Raw genomic sequence first — 20,626 nt, 5'->3', positions numbered from 1 at the left:
CCGTTGTCTCTGTTCGTAAAAGTGATCAGCTGTCCTGCCCTTAACTTTACATCTGCAGAGGAGACAGGATCAGTGTATGTAGAAGACTGTGTCATAGACATGTTACTGTAGTGTTAGTTTCCCTGTCACTAGTGATCTCTTCTTCCTCACTAATACTCTGTTCACCATCGGGTGCTTCTGTCTCATCATTTTCAACTGTGTCTTTGTTGTCAGTGTCATCATCAGTAGTACTCTGTGGTATTTGTTTATCTCCACTCTGTGCATCCACTTTACTCAACCTTGACTGCTGTACTCTTACAAGAGTCCCCCCATGTCTTACAAATACAACAGCTCCATCTTGCCCAATAACTACACCTCGACCCTTACACTCTGTACAGTCGACTCGTTTGTAGTATACTTTATCTCCTGCCTCATATTTGTCATCTGTAGGCCCAAGTTGCTTGTGTAGTGCTCTCATGATCCCTTCTGAACACTCTGCCTCAGTAAATGCTTTCCTGGAAGCATGTAATGCTGATGTGTGTTCAGCTACTCTTGCGCTTACAGTTGTGCTTTCTAAGGCAGGTGGCTTATCCATCAACACAGAAGGAAGGTTGGGGTTTTGGCCAAACACAAGTTGATGTGGACTATAACCATGTACAGCATACTGTTTTTGGCCATGAGGGCCCAGTCTAACGCAGTGTGCCAGTCACATCCTTGTTCCTTTTTTACCTTCAGGAGGATTTCTGTAAGTGTCACGTTATGTCTTTCCAGTAGTCCGTTGCTCCAGGGACTATACCCCGCCGTTATCTTTACCTCAATGTTGAAGTTTTCAGCCATGTCCCGAAGCTCCGTGTTGTTGAACTCTCCGCCGTTATCTGTGTAGAGCTGTCTGGGGGCACCGTGAATGCTTATCCAGGTGTGAATGAAGGAGTTGACGATCTCTGCAGCTTTCTTTGTCTTTACGATGCTGCCGTCACTGAAGCGTGTGAAGTGGTCGATGATGTGAAGGCTCCAGCTCATGTAGAGCCATCGCTACTGTCTCATTATACTCAGAAACCAGAGGTAGACCAACAGCAGCTCTCGGCTTGGTTTTGCAATATCTCTGATAAATGTCACAGTCATGATCTACCTCTTGCAGAATAAATGCACATTGTTGGTCTGTATTGACAGAGCTTTAGATGAGTCTCAATAACCTCTCTGCAGATGCATGGCCAAACTGTTTATGAAGCTTCACAAGAACTTTGTTTCTCTTTTGTAGACATTTCAGCAGTTACAATGAGAACTTCATTTTCATTGCAGCTTTCTGTAGTATTTTCATCTCTAATGTCTGTGAGGGTTTTCAGTCACCCAGGTCTATGATGACCTGGATGACTGAGAACCTTCACAGACATATTGCCGTACATTTTGGGAGGAGCACCCTTCAACTGGTGTGGGAGTATGAAAGGGAATCAAGAAAACTAGCGGCTTATAGGAACCATCTCCGTTTCAACCTGAGATGCAGAGAAAGCAGAGTTGTTCCTAAGAGCTTGCGCCTTAAATCCACTGTCAGGGGATACAGAGCAGACTTGATTCTACAGGGAGCACAAAATCAGCTTCTAGGTGAAAAGATAAGACAGGTCTATTTCACTATAGATGCCCTCTAGAGCAAGATTAGCCAGACTCTGCAGGAACTGGAAACCCTTCTACCCTCCAATCCTAGAAGAGGTTTACAAGTTTGTGTCCAGTTTGGGTCCAGGACGGAGGGACCAACACCGAACAAAAACAAGCTCCAGCGAACCAAGTGAATTGTCCAAAACAAACACACATGCTGGAGTTCAAGAACAAAACACAGTTCAGGAGGCCGGCCCGGAGGCTGACAACTCAGAAGTCCAGGACAATTCATCTTCTGAGGCCGGCCACGTTGGCGACACAGATCCAAAAGCCAACCGCGCGGAAGGCAGCGGTGGCGAAGTGGAAACAGTTCAAGGTGCCGACCGTGCACACGGCAGCGGCGGCGACGGGGAAACAGTTCAGGGGGCCGACCGTGCGGACAGCAACGGCGGCGGCGACACAAGTCCGGAGGCCGGCCGCACGGAAGGTAGCGGCGGCATTTGGGAGGTCGTCCATATCGACGATGACGCCCAACGAGCGGCCTGGCAGATGACCGCCGATGTCGAGGCGGCAGTTTGGGACCTGAAGGTGGCGTGGCCCCCGCAGCACCAGGCGAGGAGGAGGCTGGACCAGACGGGGCAGAAGCAGAGGCTGGACCAGGCGACGCTGAGGATGCCGAAGCCGGCTTGTGACAACAATACCTACGAAGCCTTAAATCGAGACCCCACAAGCAGCAGTCGTGATGCCAGAGCTCTTGGCCAATCACTACACTGATCCAGAAACCAGTGTTTCACAAGGGCCACATTCCATGGATGTTACCGTGACAAAAAAAAAAGGAAGGAAAAAGCTTGCAGACAACTCTTATATTGAAGGACTTTATTGTGATTTCATGTTTAGTGTCACATTTGGGTGGACCCATCTTCCTGTACTCTGCACTTTATGGCTTGTGTTACCTGTTGTTCTGTCACTCACAGTGAATTATTAGAACGTGTTTAAATTGCTATAAATGTCTGTCACAACAGTTATACTTTGTTGTAAATATTTGCCGATTTGCACTACTGCACTTTACAGCTGTGCTGTAAATTATCTCTTTGTCCAGAATGGGCCAACGCAATCTATTTTTCTTTTCAGTTTGTACTAGATACAAATAAAGTAAGTGTTGCACAAGTCTTTCATCAGGACTGTCTTTATTTATAACTGACAACAGTGTTACATGTTACTATTGAAGCTTACAGGACAAAGGCAAAATAGTATACCGTTGTGCATTATTAGTTGATTTGTATAAAAACACAGCTGCACAACAAAACAAAAACAACAACCACAAAAAATTGATACAACAAATTGGAAAACAGTTATTCATCACTTGCTTGCTTCACAACAACACTTGGGCACATATTTGTGAGCGCACATGATACAGCGACTATCTTATCCAGCAAAGTCATGTTCTCACCTTCACATGGCACCACAAAACCTAAATGGATGGTGTCATTTAGGACAGTGTACTTGGACCGTAGACAGCCTATAACGCGTTCTACGTGGATCCAGACATGTGCCAGTTTTCGTGTGTCCTCCACATCTTTTGCTTGTAGCTGACTACGACCCCGTGTAAATGCTGGAATTTTTAAAGTGACACCCATTAAGGCAACACTTTCCTTGATATCAATACCCCGGTCAGCGAGCACTATGTCCCCAGGTGAAAGCTTCTGTAGAAAGCCAGATGTTTAAGCTATCTGCTGTGGTTGGATCTCAGCTGTAGTTTTCGTAGTGACTGGTGCTGAAAGATACACATGCATACAGACAAAGACAAGTTCATTTTATGTGCAAAAACAAGACACAGTACTTAATGTGGAAAAAGTGGAATTTATTTATGTACATTAACAATGTTACCTGCATGGATTTCGCCTGGATGAGCTGTCTCTGCCCCACAGGAACGCGGGCCTTTTCGTGGCTGTTTTGATTTCGATCTCTGTCTTAACTGATCAAATCTCACTGTTTGAGAGAGGGTGCCCAGTCTGGATCGCATTCCAGCATTTTGTAGGCTGGTTTGCCTACAAAACACAGCAAACATTACACACAGCCACAATAAACAAAGGAGCATAGCGCGATGATTTCTGTTCAGCGCCATATAAGACGTATTAACTACTACAAAACACTTACCTTTGTGGAAATGCTTGGAGCAGACTAACATGTGAGGTGGAGTGTTTTCGAACGTTATATTAGGCCATCCATCACCTCTTCTTGACTTAGGGACCCCTAACTTCCAAATGTACTTCCTCCATTAAGAGCCTCGGTGTTACTTTTGACAGTGCTTTTAAATTTGATAAACAAATCAGCTCCGTAGTCAAGGGATCTTTTTATCAATCTACAGATTTTAGCTAAAGTCAAGTCCTACCTGTGCAGGAACGATCTAGAAAGGGTGGTCCATGCTTTTATTACATCACGGCTGGACTACTGTAACTTCCTTTATGCTGGTTTAGATCGTTCCTGTCTGCATCGCCTCCAACTGGTGCAGAACGCTACTGCTTGCATGCTGACCGGTTCCAAAAAGAGAGACCACATAGCTCCGGTCCTCTGCTCTCTCCACTGGCTCCCAGTTGCTTTTAGGATTGATTTTAAAATTTTACTGCTGGTTTTTAAGGTTCTTAACGGTACTGCACCTCCTTACCTGGCAGAGCTTCTTAGCATTTACCGCCCCAGGAGATCTTTGAGGTCAGCAGACCTGATGCTTTTAGATGTTCCCAGGTACAGACTAAAGACTAGGGGAGAGAGGGCTTTTGCTGTGGCTGCACCCAGACTGTGGAACAGTTTACCTCCTCACATCAGATTCTCCACAAGCCTAGGAACTTTTAAAACTGCTCTTAAAACTCACCTCTTCTCATTGGCTTTTAGCAAGGTTTAACTTACTTTTTTAACTTATTTTTTTTATCAGTGAGGTGTTTTATGTACTTGCGTTTTATTGTATTTTATATTTGTATTTTATTGTACAGCACTTTGGTCAGCCTTGGTTGTTTTTAAATGTGCTTTATAAATAAACTTGACTTGACTTGACTTTGGAAACATGGCTTGGACAATTTCTCTTCCACGCCGGAATCCAATAAAAACCATTCGCTTTACCCGTCGGCTTCACGCGGCTGTCGCTCACCCGGCTTGTGCAGTTAATAATAAAACAGCTTCTTGCCATTTTTTGTTTCTTTTTATCGCTGTGTAACTGATTTCAATTGAAAGCCTGCGTGCGCTAGTACCTCTTGCCACGAGTTCCCAGAATTCTTTGCGGTTTTACCCCTGAATGACGTCACATTTTCAATCTCTGTAACAACTCACCGCGGGCAATAGTACTCTCGCGATATAACAGAAAATAACAAGTTAACACTGCTATCACTTCCAACATAAATGAAGACAGGAAACTAAACAGCAGTGACGTTTGTAAGGTTACTGAAGTTGGGCTAGCTGGTATATAATGATGTGCTACGTAATCGCTAGCTACACAGCTATGTTTGCATAACATAAACACAGTGAAGCTGGAGGATGAACGCTAACTTTTTTCCACTCGATAAACGTTAATGTGAAGGTTCTTGATGGTTAGAGACAAATGCAGTCGCATGGCAGGATGCTGTAAACGGACCAAACTTCAGTCAGGAGAACAACTGAGATAATCCATCCACAATACGAGGTTAGTCATTAATATACTGCTGCATGGGCTGGGCTGTAGTTACACCGTAAGGTTTTGATAACTGTGCTTTAAAATGGTAAATGGCCTGTATTTATATAGCGCTTTTACTAGTCCCTAAGGACCCCAAAGCGCTTTACATATCCAGTCATCCACCCATTCACACACAAAATGAACAACGGTAATAAAAACCGAGAGAGGCCGACAGTGATCACCGACTGTTTTTATGGGATAGAGATACAAAACATGTTAAAAACACAACAGCCTTAATAACGCATAGTTTGGACCCGGAAGGATTCATCACATCATCACTTAAAGACCAGATGGGGTCTGATTATAGGAAGTCTGAGGGTAGTATAATTAAAAGTTTATTTTTTATAAATGTTGTATTAGTGAAATCAGAATATTGTATATTTTATGTGTTGCACCCTCAGAGAGACATGACTCCGTTCTCCTTTTTCTTGCAACTTTATTCTCCTCAGTTCAGGTTTGGAGTTTACAGGCAGAATAGCGTATCATCAGCAAAACATCACTCCCTCACGTCTCAGACACTGTTTTTTTTTTCTGCACTTACTGATGACATCACACATCTGAACTCTGACCTCCTGGAGCCAGTAAACTACAAAAATTAACTAGAAATGTGTCCAAAAACAAAACGCAATTAAATAAGAATAGTCTTTAAAGATTTTCCCCACAATTCAGAAAAATTGAAGTTTTATAAGTACTTTTAGAGCGCAACACCCTCCCCCACAAAAGAAAAATGTTGCCACACATTTTCTTTCTAATCTTTGACAATTTACCAAAAATAGAACATTTAACCAAAGATGAGTGAGCAAACAAGTATTTCCACACATATTACACGTTACTGGGTGAGAGGCTATACCATCTCTTGGTATCTCAGGACAAGTCTCTCATGGTCACGATACAAAACTAAATGTTCATAGTCCTTTTGTACTGAAGGGTGGGTTATCCCTCGAAGTATTGGTGGGCCTGCCAAATCTTCGCAGTGGGACAAGGAAAATACCATTTACACCCCAACATCATGTGATTACACACTTCAAAACCATGAGTTCAGTAAACCCATATTGTACTCACTACTGTCTTAACTCTTTGACGCTAGAATGATAAACCTTCCCTCTATTTATTATAGTAATAATGCTCAGAGTACCTGTTTCTCTTTTAACTGTAACATGTGTCAATACTACATCAACATGAACTGCAACTGTAATGTTACGCTTAGATTAAACTCTCTTGTGAAGTTGACTGTGTTTTTCTGTTATATCTATTGATACTGTAAAGGATACATGAATGATGGTGGGACAGAGGAATGATGGATGGCACTTGAAGGGCTGTTCACACTGACAGGGCATGTGCTCCATTGCTGGACTGTTGGCTGGCCTAGTTTTTCATATGTGTAGACACGCCGGGGCTGTCTCATTCTCTTTGGCTTGTGCCTCCATGTCTCAGCATCGCTCTGCTCACCCTCGGGTCCAACAGCTGGAGCTTCAACCTCCTCCTCCAAACTGCGTCTCTCCTCCACCTGTTCCTCTTCAGGATGCCCCTGTGCTCTGAAAGCAGGCTCAGACTTCTCTCCGAGTGCGTCACTCTGGGGGCAGAAATCCTCTGTTTCTGGGTCGAGGGGTGGATCAGCATATCTGAGTGCTGTCCACATGTGACAGTCATCTTCACTAGAACTGCCTGTGTCTGTTTGGTCAGTATCGGGCTTGGTCTGATGATGTCTTCTTGCTGACTGTCTCTGTTTGTTTCCACGGCTTTTCTCTTTCAGGCTGCTTTCACACACCACAGACTCGTCAACCAGGTAAGGACACGGCAACAGTAGGTTACGGTGTAACACTCGTCTTCTTCCTGTCCCCTGCAATGGCTCAACCACATACACTGGACTATCAGGACCTTTCCTCTCGGTGATGACATGAATCATATCCTCCCAATAGCTGCGCAGTTTCCCAGGACCTCCTCTGGGTGTGAGATTTCTCACCAAGACATGGTCACCTGGCTGAAGCACAGAGCTCCATGCACGTTTATTGTAGTTTTTCTGTCCCCTTCTTGCACTCTTTCTCATGTTCTGCCTTGCAATTGCATAGGCCTCTTGCATAACTCCTCTCCATTTCTCTGCATAGCCACTGCGTGACTGACTCTTCTCTTCTTCTCTTTTTGGGAAGAGCAGGTCGATAGGCAAGGTTGGTTCACGCCAAAGAGAAGGAAGAATGGAGAAAATCCTGTTGCTTCGTGCACAGTCGGGTTGTAGGCATGAACTACTTTGTTCAAATGGTCTTTCCATCTTGACTTCTGAGATTCATCAAGTGCCCGGAGCATACCTAGGAGGGTCCTATTGAAGCGCTCTGCAGGATTGGTCTGTGGGTGGTACGGGGAGGTACGAGAATGGTTGATACGCAGTAGCCTTGAAGCTTGCGGAAAAGATTGTTCTCAAATTCTTTCCCCTGGTCACGGTGTATTTTGGATGGGAAACCAAAGCGCATGATAAAGTCATCAAAGAGCTTTCTTGCCGCAGTCTTCCCAGACTTGTCCCTTGTCGCATATGCCTGGGCATATTTGGTGAAATGATCCACAACTACGAGTATGTATTCTTCACCTCCTGTGCACTTGTCCAAATGCAGATAGTCAATGGATATCATCTCAAACGGCGCAGAGGTTTCAATGCTCTGAATTGGTGTTCTGGTTATTCTGTTAGGCTTCTTCTTCTTTATACAGCGACACACCTGAGTGACATAGTGCTCCATTTCCTGCCTCATTTTAGGCCAGAAGAAGCGCTGCCTGGCGAGAGCAACCATCCTGTCTGCTCCTAAATGTCCCATCTCCTCATGTAGATGTTTATAGACCATGGGCTTTAATGAATCAGGAACAACAAACTGTTTTCTCCTGGTGGTCTCACGCCTCAGAATGCCATCTCCATCAATCTGCAAATGGGGCCACTGCCGAAGAAGGTACCTAACTGCCTCACTCTCCGCCATCTTTTCTTTATGCTTCAGGTAGGTGTGTGTTCTTTTCAGGGATGGCTATGTCTGCATCCTGGGTGTCTCTGATGTTGTCAACTGCAAACGGCTGAATTGGTTCTGAGACGATGCATCCCTCTGGCAGCGCGTTGACATTACAGGTGACAGCTGAGATCCAGTTCATTTCTCCTGTTTTCTCTCTCTCTAGGGCTTTCCCAATACATTCAATGTCATCTTGCTGACATTCCTCTGTGCATTCGTGCATGATGTCTTCAATGGGCTTTCCTCTTCTTGATAAGAAATCTGCATCTCGATTCGCTGCCCCTGGCCTGTACTTAAGAGTGAACCGATAATCTGCCAACTCCGCCACCCAGCGGTGTCCAGCTGCATTAAGTTTCGCTGACTTCATGACGTATGTCAGCGGGTTATTGTCACTGTACACAGTAAAATGAGGCGCATGAAACAGATAATCACAAAAGTAGTAGAGAAGTAAAGTAGTAGAGAACACCATGAGAACGCTAAAGGGTGAAGTGTGGGCGTTGATCGTATATACCGGACAATCGCACATACCTGTCTAAAAGGACAGGTATGTGCATTATGTGGAACATCGTTGTTTTAACAACCCTGAAAATGGCAAAGAGACACGCTTATGAAGCACAGTTTAAACTGAAGGCCATCAGCTATGCGGAGGAACATGGAAATCGAGCAGTGGTGAGAGAATTTAAGATTAATGAATCGATGGTTCGCAAATGGAGGAAGCTAGAAAACAAGCTCCGGCAGGTCAAGAAAACGCAGCTGAGTTTCCGCGGACATAAGGCGAGGTGGCCCGAGACTCGAGCGGTGGATCATCGAGCAAAGAAGGAGCGGGAGAAGCGTTTCGACGGTCACCATTCGGCTAAAAGCAGTTTCACTAGCTGAAGAGATGAACATTGAACATTTCCAAGGAGGTCCGTCTTGGTGCTTTCATTTTATGAAACGGTGCCATTTTTCCATCCGGACCAGGACTACGGTAGCGCAGCAACTTCCAGCAGATTATAAGGAAAAGCTGGCCATCTTCCGCTCCTACTGCAGCAAACACATCGGCGACAAAAACATCCAGCCCAGCCACATCACAAACATGGACGAGGTCCCGCTCACTTTTGACATCCCGGTGAGTCACACTGTGGAGAAGAAGGGGACCAGCACGGTAGCGATACGCACAACGGGGTATGAAAAGTCTTCTTTTACTGTTGTGCTTGGCTGCCATGCTAATGGACAGAAACTGCCGCCTATGGTGATTTTTAAGCGAAAGACTTTGCCTAAAGAGAAGTTTCCAGCAGAAATCATCATTAAGGCAAATGAAAAGGGCTGGATGGATGAGGAAATGATGAAAGAGTGGCTGAGGGAGGTGTATGTAAGGAGACCAGGTGGTTTTTTCCACGCATCACCATCGCTGTTGATCTGTGACTCTATGCGTGCCCATCTCACAGCTGATGTGAAAAAACTAGTGAAACAAATGAACTGTGAGCTTGCTGTCATTCCGGGAGGCCTGACAAAGGAACTCCAACCGCTGGACATCGGTGTGAACCGCCCGTTCAAAGTAAGGCTGCGAGCGGCGTGGGAGCGATGGATGACCGGTGGAGACCACAGTTTCACCAAGAGTGGAAGGCAGCGCCGGGCGAGTTACGCCACAATTTGCCAATGGATTGTAGATGCTTGGGCTAACATGTCTGCTGGCACTGTTGTTCGAGCTTTCGCAAAAGCCGGCATCATTTCCGAGGAGCCGCACGGCACGGAAAGTGACTCTGACAGTGAAGAAAGTGAACTTGGCATGTTTGATGGAGATTTAGCGCAGCTGTTCAATTCAGACACAGAGGATGAGGACTTCCATGGGTTTGATTGATGATAAAAATGTGAGTACCAAACTTTGTTTTGCTCCTGCTTCATTTTTAAATACGCACACTTGTATGCTTGTGTGTTGTTGATGATGACGATTACCGGTAATAGAAATGTGAGTAAGGTACCGAACTCGGGTTTGCTCCCGCTTTATTTTTAAATACGCATACGGTACTTGTATGCGCCCTATAATCCAGTGCGCCTTATGTGTGTGTTAAATACAGTAATGGCACACATAACTGAGACTGCGCCTTTTAGTACAGTGCGTCTTATGGTCGTGAAAATACGGTATATGTCTTTTGCACAGGCACTTTGTCTTTTAGCTGTATCTCCAGCTCTAGATCTTTAATGCATCCCGTGTCCCAGTCATCTTTTGCAAAAACATTGCATTCCTCCCTCAGCATCTGTTTTACCTGCTGCTGTTGGTCACTTGTCAGATGGCTCAAATCCACTGGTGGGTCCCAGGGCTCAGTTTTTGTTGTCTGACTGGACTGCACTGTGGGTAAGGAAGTACTTCCGTCTGATGTCTTAGAAAGCTCACCCTCCATACATTTTACATGTGGCATGTAGATAGCATCAACATTGTGCAGCCACCCCAGTGTAGTGCGACTACAGAGGGTGATATCATGGTCAGTCATGTTTTCCACAGTCACTGCAACAACTAGGCCTGCTGGCCATGGTGTCTCACAGTTCGGCTCCAACACTGCATGTGACCCACTCAACACACTCTTATTTAGCCAACCACATTGCACTGTCATCATGTTACGCTTCGGGATGGTCACAGGTCGCCTTCCTACTCGGGCTATGTGGGGATGGCTGTCAGGCGTTTGTTTCTTTAGGACAGACAGGACAGCTCTTGCAGTTTTGCGCCCCACCTCGAATGCTGAGCACAATCTGTCCAGCATATGCCCTGGGGGGATACAGTCTTTGCTGGTGTCATTTCTCAAAGCTAATTCTTCTATCACATTAAAGCCGATGATGGGGCATTCAATGTCACCGCTGGCGACTAGGATTGGAACTTGGACGGGCCTGTTGCTCATCCCAGCAACAGCATTTTTGGACAGGCTGAACTCAGTCTCTATCCATCCTTCATATGGAATACTGGTCCCATTAGCAGCTGAGAGCTCTAAAGCTCCCTCTTCGAGCAGCTCTTCCACTGACCTCATTTCAGCATCAGGCAGGTGTTTCTTTCTCCAGTTCGTCCCCACTATCGATACTTGTGAGCCGGTGTCCCACAATATTGTGGTGTCCACACCTCCTAAGAAGCCACGGACCTGGCATCTTTTGCCTACCAGCTTCGCCATTTGTTGTTGTTTACCAGTGAGGGGTGCTTTGAGGCTGAATGGGTCGGTTTGGTGCTTCTCCCCTTCAGGGTTAAGTATGATTTCGATCTTACTTGAATTAGCTGAGCACTTTTTCCTACGACAACCTGCTGCCCAGTGTTCCGTACTGCCACATTTGTAACAGTGGTCACATTTGTTTCCTGTATTAGATGATTGACACTGCTGGCACTGTCTAACGTTTGTGCTCCTAGGCTGTGACTGGTATTTCCGGTCAGGTGGTTCGACCATTCTCATGTGCTGAGGCTTAACGGTCTGCTGGAGGCTGGCAATGTGAGTGGTGAGGTTCTGCAGAGCCTCACATATAGCCTTGTTGCTTTGATCAACTTTATCCATTAATGTGTCTCGTTTGACCGCTCCACCTTGCTTGTTCTTACTGTCTGATGTGTGCATACTGCTTTCTTTTTCCACCTCTTGATCTTCCCCACTTACTGCTGCAACTTTGATCATCTTTGCTCTTGATGCAGCTGACAGCTTATTCTTTCTTTCCATTTCCAGACTGTATGCCGCAGTCATTTTTTCCAGAAGAACCTCATCTGTGATTTTAGGATTTTGCAGGTATAGCTTCACATCAGCTCGGATGGTGTCATCATGGAGGCCAGTGAGTACTGTCTGGAGAAACTGATTTTGGATGAGCTCCGAACTGTACTTTAAACCAGACTTAACTCTCTCTGAAGCAAGAACAAGTTGTTGTCTCAAATCCATTGCTCGCATCAAAAACTGGATTGGAGTTTCTTTTGGCTCCTGTACAGCACGTGTGAGCGAGTGATACAACTCTGTGGCATCTTTCTCAATGTAATGAGTCCGTAATATTTGCCTGAGAGCTTGCAAAGTCAAATCTACTCTACTCTCAAGGTAGCTTTTCAGTTTTGTTCCTGGGGCTATAGCTTGAATGATGGCTTCAACAATGTCTCCTTCATCATATCCCCTCTTCAATGCCCTCTGGATTTGTCTTTCCAAGCTAGTGCATGTTAATTTGTCCTTTTGGTTTGGTTCTCCAATTTGTCCCATTATTTTCAGATCCCGTCGGTACAGTGGGTGTTCAAAAGGGACACTTTGAGTGGCGACAGGGGTGACTCGTGTAGCATTCAGATGAGAAACACTTTCTCTCTGCTCGTCTGAATTACTGGGTGCTATCACATTTTCAGCCACAGGGTGGTGCTCTTGTACCACTTGTTGAGGCAACGGGGCATTACTTTCGCATCTCTTTTGCTTCACTTCATAAATTTTGTCATCTAATTCCAACAACAGAGACATTCCTTCATCTTCTCGTGCAGTAACATCCTCTCCCTCTAAGTACTGGAGAATACGCCGCCTCAGTTTACGAGGTAAGTCTTTTTCACTTTCATCCACGGCTAAACTGAGGGCAGCACAAATCTCATTCAAATCCGGTGCTAGCAGTGTAAGTAACTTTTCCTCTGTCTCCTCAAGAAGTTGCTCCCAATCAGGAGACATCTGCTGTACTTTAGACATGACGAAAAACTTTTACCTTCACTGCCTTTTCTTGGAGGGATGGCACTGCCGTATGAGTTCAGGTGGGGGGGTAGTGAGCGAGGCTAGTCACATGTAGCTCGTCCTTCTTTGCGGTATAAACTCCAAACCGGGCGGAAACACCAAGATTATGTTGCACCCTCAGAGAGACATGACTCCGTTCTCCTTTTTCTTGCAACTTTATTCTCCTCAGTTCAGGTTTGGAGTTTACAGGCAGAATAGCGTATCATCAGCAAAACATCGCTCCCTCACGTCTCAGACACTGTTTTTTTTTTTTCTGCGCTTACTGATGACATCACACATCTGAACTCTGACCTCCTGGAGCCAGTAAACTACAAAAATTAACTAGAAATGTGTCCAAAAACAAAACACAATTAAATAAGAATGGTCTTTAAAGATTTTCCCCACAATTCAGAAAAATTGAAGTTTTATAAGTACTTTTAGAGCGCAACATATGCATTGATGTGATGTTAATTTGTTGATCGCTTTGCATTATTTGTGCTTCTGCCTGCATTTCTCTCACTTTACCACCTTCAGGATGAGAGTCTGGCGTATCAGAGCCAGCTCGACACTCTGCAAGCAGAAATCCTGAAGCACAGAGAGGAGCTTCGCAGTCTGCAGGTCGTGAATACTGACAGCCAGCTCTCCAAAGAAGCTGCTAAGGTGACCTGTAATTTCCTTTGCTGTGACTTCAGATTAAGAAACACTCAGCATCGCTCACATTATCCAGCTGATTTGCCAGAGTCATAAATGAAGGAGTCACTGTATCTCACAACTCGCCACCATCAGCCTACATCTTCTTCTGCTTCCCAGGCTGAGTTGCAGCAGCAGGAGGAGCTGCTTCACAAGGAGTGTAAGGAGAGGGACCAAGTGATAGCAAGCTACAGGAAAAAGGTTGATGAGCACAAGGCCCAGGCTGCAAAAGTTGAGAGAAGGGTGAGAGACATTTAATGTACTCAGTTTTTGTAGATGAATGTTGAGTAACAAATAAAAGAGCAAAGATATAAAGAAGTACCTTCCTGCTCACTCCAGCACAGCAGGCCAATCACATTGATGTTAGTGACACAGATGTTTGGTGACATCATCAGTCTCTCCAATGGTAGAACGATGTGAGGTGAGGGCAAAGACAGACTTCTCTTGTCCACATCTTTGTCTTTCCTGTCCCCCAGTCATGTCTGTACCGATTGTAATAACTTAAGAGTAAAAAAAGTAATAAAAATAAACAAATAACAAAGATCAATCAAGTGGACCAGCATGGCAAAGCCGTAATGATCCACTTGGGAAAATAAATGTGTCGGGCATTTTTCTTGGTAATAATTGTGATTGCTACAGTGCTGAACGGAAAAACGTGGAATGCCCGCTCTGGGTCAGGGACGAGTTCCTGCCCCAAGTGGAGGAGTAAAGTGAAACCAGGTCCCTGACATGTGCAGTGGTTGCTGTTGCATCGTGCAGGTACAGCGAGCAGCTGTGCAGCTGGATGAACTAAGCAGTGAGGTCCAGCACAGCACCACCAGGATGCTGGCTGAAGAGGAGAAAGACATTTCGACTGCTGAGGAGGCCTTCAGACGCATCAAAGAGGCCACAGGGATCACCGATATACAGGTGCAAAGGTTTCCGCTCATTCTGCTACACACAGCGTGCTTCCTGATATGCGTTTTCCTTTCATGCATTTTGTGTTTGTAGGAATTAGAGGAGCACTTTACTTCTCAGAAGGAGACACGTCGACATCTGGAGAGGCGGCGGGAGGAGAACGAGGAGGTCCTGCTGCAGCTGAAGGAGCAGAAGGAGCTTCTGGAGCAACAGTCTGAAGAGATTAAATATTCTGGGGAGGCTAAACTCTCCAGGTCAGACACATATTTAACTCTGTCATGCAGCAGCTGTCACAGTGTTTGTGAATCACATGGACTCTCTGTTGGTGTGAATGGGACTCAGAGGATCACACGAGTGTCTAATTCTTATTCTGAAGCCTCTGCTCTTTCTGTGTGCTTTTTCTAGCCACCAGCAGATGCTGCAGGAGCGTGAGCAGCAGCTGCAGGCTGAGCAGCAGAGGTGCGATGAAGCCGAAGAGCGACTGGATCGGCTTGTGAAAACCCTCGGTCCCGTCCGTCACGGAGTTGAGCACCTGGCAGACCATCTTCAGCACATCTCACTGGTACAAACAACCATAGTCTATTAGGATTCCTGATGTTGATGAGGTCTTCAACGTAAACTTCTCCATTTACTGGGGCAACATTGATTGAACATAGAAACGGATTCTTACAGGTGTGCTGTGTGTTGTCACCATATAGAGAAGGTAAAAATGTCACATCTGACCTGTCCTTGAAGGTCAAGAGATAAAGTGATACTAATGCTATGGCCACTGATTGTATTGACAACAATGATATATAGGGATATCACATTATAGTTTGCATTTGACCTGTGACCTCACTTTTACCTTTCACATTAGCCTGTCTCTCATGTTGAAATATCTTTAAAGGATGTGTTGTCAGGAGAGTGAGCTGCCGAGTTAGTTCGAAGTATACCGTAGTATATTATTAAATACTAAGCTCAAGTCATTCATGTCCCCTTATTTACAAATCAGTTTGTATCATCATTACCTGCTCCCTATATAATGCGTGTGTAATCAAGGTAAACCTCCATCTCAAGGTACGTTTTTTAAGAGTGTTACCTTCAAAGGAAATGCCCCCCAGAGAGAGAACTGCCCTGCTGGAGCTCCACAGTCTTCATGTGCTTTTGTTCCTTTTTTCACGCATCATCTCCCAGGATGAGCACACAGTTCCCAACATGCATCCAGACTCAGAGGACTTTGTGGTGCTGAAGCTGATGGCCCAGTGTGAGCAGAAATTGGAGTCCCTGCAGAAAGAGCTTGAGGGGATGGATGTGGCAGCTATAATGAAGGAGATGGAAGAAAAGGAGGTAAGACAAAAGCCTACAAACTCAAAACTTGAAATGGATCATCTGAGTCTGAAACAACATGTTTGACATTTGGAAATTCAGTCAAGGCTTTTGTTTAAGTTTGTCCATGGGCTCCCCATTAAGAGAAAGGCAGTAAAACATGTGTGTAGATGATCATTAACACTCAGCAACACCTTCTCTGTTTGAGAATATAACACAGAGCATACAAACACACAGTCTGCCAATGACACTGATTAACACTAAGCCTAACCCTTCCTGTTTTTTCTGCTATGAGTTCTACGTCAGGATTGAGGGGAAACACAGCACCCAAGTCAAGCCACCTGAGGATCAAGCAGAAGATCCCTACAGTGATGGTAATTTGGTGTTCTTCTACACACTACCAGCTACGACTAAAGACTAAATTACATTGAAATTGCTGATTACTTAATTGTGTTCCAGAGGACAAGAGTGACAAGGACTGGGCTCACGTCATCTCTCGTGAGGCACTGAAGCGTCAATCTCAGCTAATCGTCGACTCCAACTCAAAAAGAAAGGCCCAGAAGAAGAGGAAGGGCAAGTTTTAATCCGACGGCATCTCCAAACTCTCCCACAATAAAGCAGTGATGTGTAAAACGGGATGATTTTAAGCCGAGTGAACAGACTGTGATTTGCCATTTGTTAGGGCCGAGAGGGCCAGGCTGTGGGTGTGGACTCAAATGCAGACACAGAGGGAGGCAAAACGGGCGTGAACACAGTGCTTTATTTACAGTGCCTAGTGAACTTACAAAGCAGGAAACTATGAATGCTATGAACGGAGAATGCTATGAACTGTGAACTGTGAGGCCAAACTGTGAACATGAAACTCTGAGTGCTATGACTAGGTGCTAGATTTCACGGATGGATCCTGGGAATGGAAAAAAGGGGCAGCGGCTTGGATGGAGGTACGCAGTCACTATAATAAGAGGAGACAAGTAGTCAGTGGCAATCTAGTGAATCACAGCTGAACAATTAGACTATGGTGGTTAGGGCTTACACGTTGCAGGTTAAAGTGTCATGCGAGGAGGAGGTGTCCAAGGGGTTCCGGGTGAGGAGTGTCCAGAGAGGATCCAGAATATGCTTGGAGTGAGGGGCTTGGCAGGGAGGCAGGCAGGTGTTGTCCGATGATGGAAAGGAAGCAACCAGATGACAGAACCAGCGTCCAGGCAGAGATGTGAGTAGTTTAGGTTGGAAAACGCGACTGCCAGGTGGGTCTTATGACAAAGAAAACACGGTGAGGAGAAAAGCAGTAGTTAAGGGCTTGGCAGCCTAGCACTAACATGAGTTAGCAGAAGATCTGGCAGAGGTCTGTTGTGAATGCTGGTCTTATATGCTGGTGACTTGATTGGAACCAGGTGTGGAAGCTGATTGGAGTCTCTGCCTGAAGGTGGAGCCCAGCGGAGTGGAAAAACCCCGTACTCACCCGGACCAAGACACCATTGCTATCAAGTTTCTCCTCTTAGCTGCTGCTATAAGGATATGTAGTAAACAACAAATGAAGATTTAAGTTTTAACAGTCTTACATGACTGTCATGAATTGATACCTTATGTCTGTACTTGTTGTGTAAGTAGGTTTCATTTAATAATAATAATAATGGATTGGATTTATACAGTGCTTTTCAAGGCACCCAAAGCGCTTTACAATGCCACTATTCATTCACTCTCACATTCACACACTGGTGGAGGCAGCTACGGTTGTAGCCACAGCTGCCCTGGGGCAGACTGACAGAAGCGAGGCTGCCATATCGCGCCATCGGCCCCTCTGGCCAACACCAGTAGGGTGAAGTGTCTTGCCCAAGGACACAACGACCAGGACAGAGAGCCCGGGGATCGAACCGGCAACCTTCCGGTTACAGATACGCTTCCCAACCCCCTGAGCCACGGTCGCCCTCGGCAACAGTCAGCTGTCAACACTTTACTCCACATCATTTTTGGTTGTTTTACTCATATTTCACTCTCTGCCTGTCTCCACAGAATACACTATACAGGAAAGAGGGTGCTCTAAATAGGTCTTGCAGACTCAAATATATGCATCCACTGTACAGGCAATTTTGTTGAGCACTACATGCATGCTATATGGTGTTGTGTGCCTGTGCAGAGGTTTTGGCAGAGGATTTCTTTTTTTTTGTGTGTCCCGTTTGGATCTTCAGCCATCAGAATTGTTGTCTGAAGGCCAAGAAAGATGCCAAACAGTTTACAGTTTACTTCACCAAGTGGATCATCATGGCCTTGCCATATTGGTCCATTTGATTGACCTTTATTATTATTATGTATTTATTTTATTTTATTTTTGGTTGTTACAGACGGGATAGACTAGTGCATAGGTGTCAAACTCTGGCCCGCGGGCCAAATTTGGCCTGCAGACTAATTACATTTGGCCCGCCATACCAAATTACTTTTAGAGCTGGCCTACTGGTATTATACAGCTAATATATATATATTGTTTAGTATTAAGCTTTGCTTGTTCCATATTCAGTTTTTCAGCAAAACGTATTTGAGTCCATAAGAATAGAATAGAATAGAATAGAATTCAACTTTATTGTCATTGCACATGCACAGGTACAGGGCAACGAAATGCAGTTTGCATCCATCCAGAAGTGCTTTAGTGATATAGATATATTACAATATATATTAGCAAGAAAAGATTCATTCTTATATCTGAAGGAATAAATATATTTCAATAAATATTAACGTTAGCCCACGACTTTGTTCCAGTTTTGAATTTTGGCCCACTGTGTATTTGAGTTTGACACCCCTGGACTAGGGGATAGGACAGGGAGAAAGAAAGAATGAAAGAAAGAGGGAGAGAAAGAAAAACACAGGGGAGAAGAGATAGTGAGAAAGGGGGAAGAAAGAAAAATCCCCCCTTCCGGGGGGCGCCCGGAGGGAGCCCAGAGGGATTGATCAAATGTGGTGGCAGATGCTGTATCAAGACTAATGTGATCTATTAGGTGGTTTTTATATTGGTTAGAATTAAGATTATTTTTTATTTTTCCAGTTAATGAGGACCATTTTCTTGGCAATGCATAGGGCCGTAAAAACAACGTGGGCTGTGTTTATTTCTGCAGTGACCTCATCCAAGCTGCCCAGCAAGCACACTAAAGGGGAGGCTGGAATGTTACATTTCAGACACTTTGATAAGTCTTCACATATCTCGCCCCAAAACCTCTGAACTGGTGGACAGAACCAAAGAGCGTGGATGTAATTGTCCGGTGTATTTGCTTGACAGTGTGAGCAGTTGTTAGAAAACAGCCCATCTGGAACATCCTATTACCTGTATAGTGGGCTCTATGTAATATTTTGTATTGTATTAATCGCAAACTGGGATTTCTGATACATTGAAAGGTTTGCAAGCATATCTGATACCAAAAGTTTTGGTCTAAGCTGATCCATAAATCCGCTTCCCATTTTGCAATAGGAAGGGATATTGATTCATCTATTTTAGAAAGTGTTCTGTATGTTTTAGACAATAATTTGGGGGTTTTAGAGTAAAGAATTGTACCACACTTGGTGGTGTTTGTAATTCAGCTTGACTGGGCTTAAATTTATTTTTTACTATGGATTTAATCTTTTGATATTCTAAAAATCTTTTCTTGTTGATCCCATATTGTGTAATTAGTCTGTCAAACGAAATAAAGTCTGTTCCTTCTGATATATGTTCCAAGTATTTAATTCCTTTATAACTCCAATCTGGCAAGTTGATCATATTATTGTTTTGTAAGATGTCCGAATTGTTCAAGATAGGTTTACGTTTGCATGGGATTAATGAAGACTCTGTTATTTTTAGAAACTCCCACCATGCTGTCAGAGAAGAGCTGATGTTGATGCTTTTAAAGCATTCATGTCGTTGGATGTTTGAGCTGATAAATGGTCCGAAATTTCTAGATTATTACACAGTGCCTGTTCTACATCTAGCCAAGGTTCATCTAAGAAGGTATGTTTTAACCATCTAGAGATAAACTGAAGCCTGTTGGATGAAAAGTAGTGATTAAAGTTTGGCAGATCTAGTCCTCCTTTATCTTTGGTCCTTTGTAATGTTTTTAAGCTTATACGTAGGGGTTTATCTTTCCAAAGGAATTTAGAAATATACGAGTCTAGAGATCTAAACCAATCTTATGATGACTTACTTGGGATCATTGAAAATAAATAGTTTATCTTTGGTAAGACCATCATTTTTATAGCGGAAATCCGTCCCATGAGTGATATGGGTAGACATTTCCATCTAGCCAGATCGCCGCCTACTGTCTTTAAAAGTGGGATATGGTTTAATGTAGTTAAATCTGCAAGCTTAGGAAAAATATTGATACCTAAATATTTTATATTTCCAGATTGCAGTCAGGTAGATGAAGAATTATGGAAGGAGCAATTAATTGGAAGAGCTGTAGATTTTGACCAGTTAATTGAATAATCTTAGACTCTTGAGAAAGAGTTTATCAATTCAATCACAGAGATATTGGTTTGTGAATTTGGAGAAAAAGTTACACGTCATCCGGATAAAGGCTGATTTTATATTCTACATTCTTGCATTTTATGCCCTTAATTACTGAATTCTGTCTAAATGCTGCTGCTAGTGGTTCAATAAAAATTGCAAACAGTGAAGGGGAGAGTGGGCATCCCTGCCTGGTGCCCCTCAGGAGACAGAAGCTGGAGGATGTTTGGTCATTTGTTCTGACACAAGCTGTTGGGGAATTATATAATATTTTTAACCAGTTAATGAAAGAGGATCCAAAACCAAATTTGTGTAAAGTTGCAAATAAAAATTTCCAGTTAACTCTGTCGAA

General features: G+C 44.3%; 1 protein-coding gene across 1 annotated transcript in view; it reads left to right on the top strand.

The window, feature by feature from the left end:
• Positions 1 to 19,497, top strand: part of LOC101486692 (outer dynein arm-docking complex subunit 3) — a 29,834-nt gene extending 10,337 nt beyond the window's left edge. Inside the window, exons 6-13 of the mRNA XM_024800471.2 lie at positions 13,452 to 13,577; positions 13,728 to 13,850; positions 14,367 to 14,516; positions 14,598 to 14,758; positions 14,910 to 15,066; positions 15,678 to 15,830; positions 16,105 to 16,183; positions 16,269 to 19,497. Coding sequence (XP_024656239.2) covers positions 13,452 to 13,577; positions 13,728 to 13,850; positions 14,367 to 14,516; positions 14,598 to 14,758; positions 14,910 to 15,066; positions 15,678 to 15,830; positions 16,105 to 16,183; positions 16,269 to 16,393 — 1,074 coding nt within the window. The 3' untranslated portion in view covers positions 16,394 to 19,497. The remainder of the gene's footprint in view (positions 1 to 13,451; positions 13,578 to 13,727; positions 13,851 to 14,366; positions 14,517 to 14,597; positions 14,759 to 14,909; positions 15,067 to 15,677; positions 15,831 to 16,104; positions 16,184 to 16,268) is intronic.
• The last annotated feature ends 1,129 nt before the right edge of the window (positions 19,498 to 20,626 follow it).

This window comes from Maylandia zebra, linkage group LG6 (assembly GCF_041146795.1).
Source record: "Maylandia zebra isolate NMK-2024a linkage group LG6, Mzebra_GT3a, whole genome shotgun sequence".
NCBI classification, from domain to species: domain Eukaryota; kingdom Metazoa; phylum Chordata; class Actinopteri; order Cichliformes; family Cichlidae; genus Maylandia; species Maylandia zebra.
This window is presented reverse-complemented; position numbering and strand designations above follow the sequence as displayed.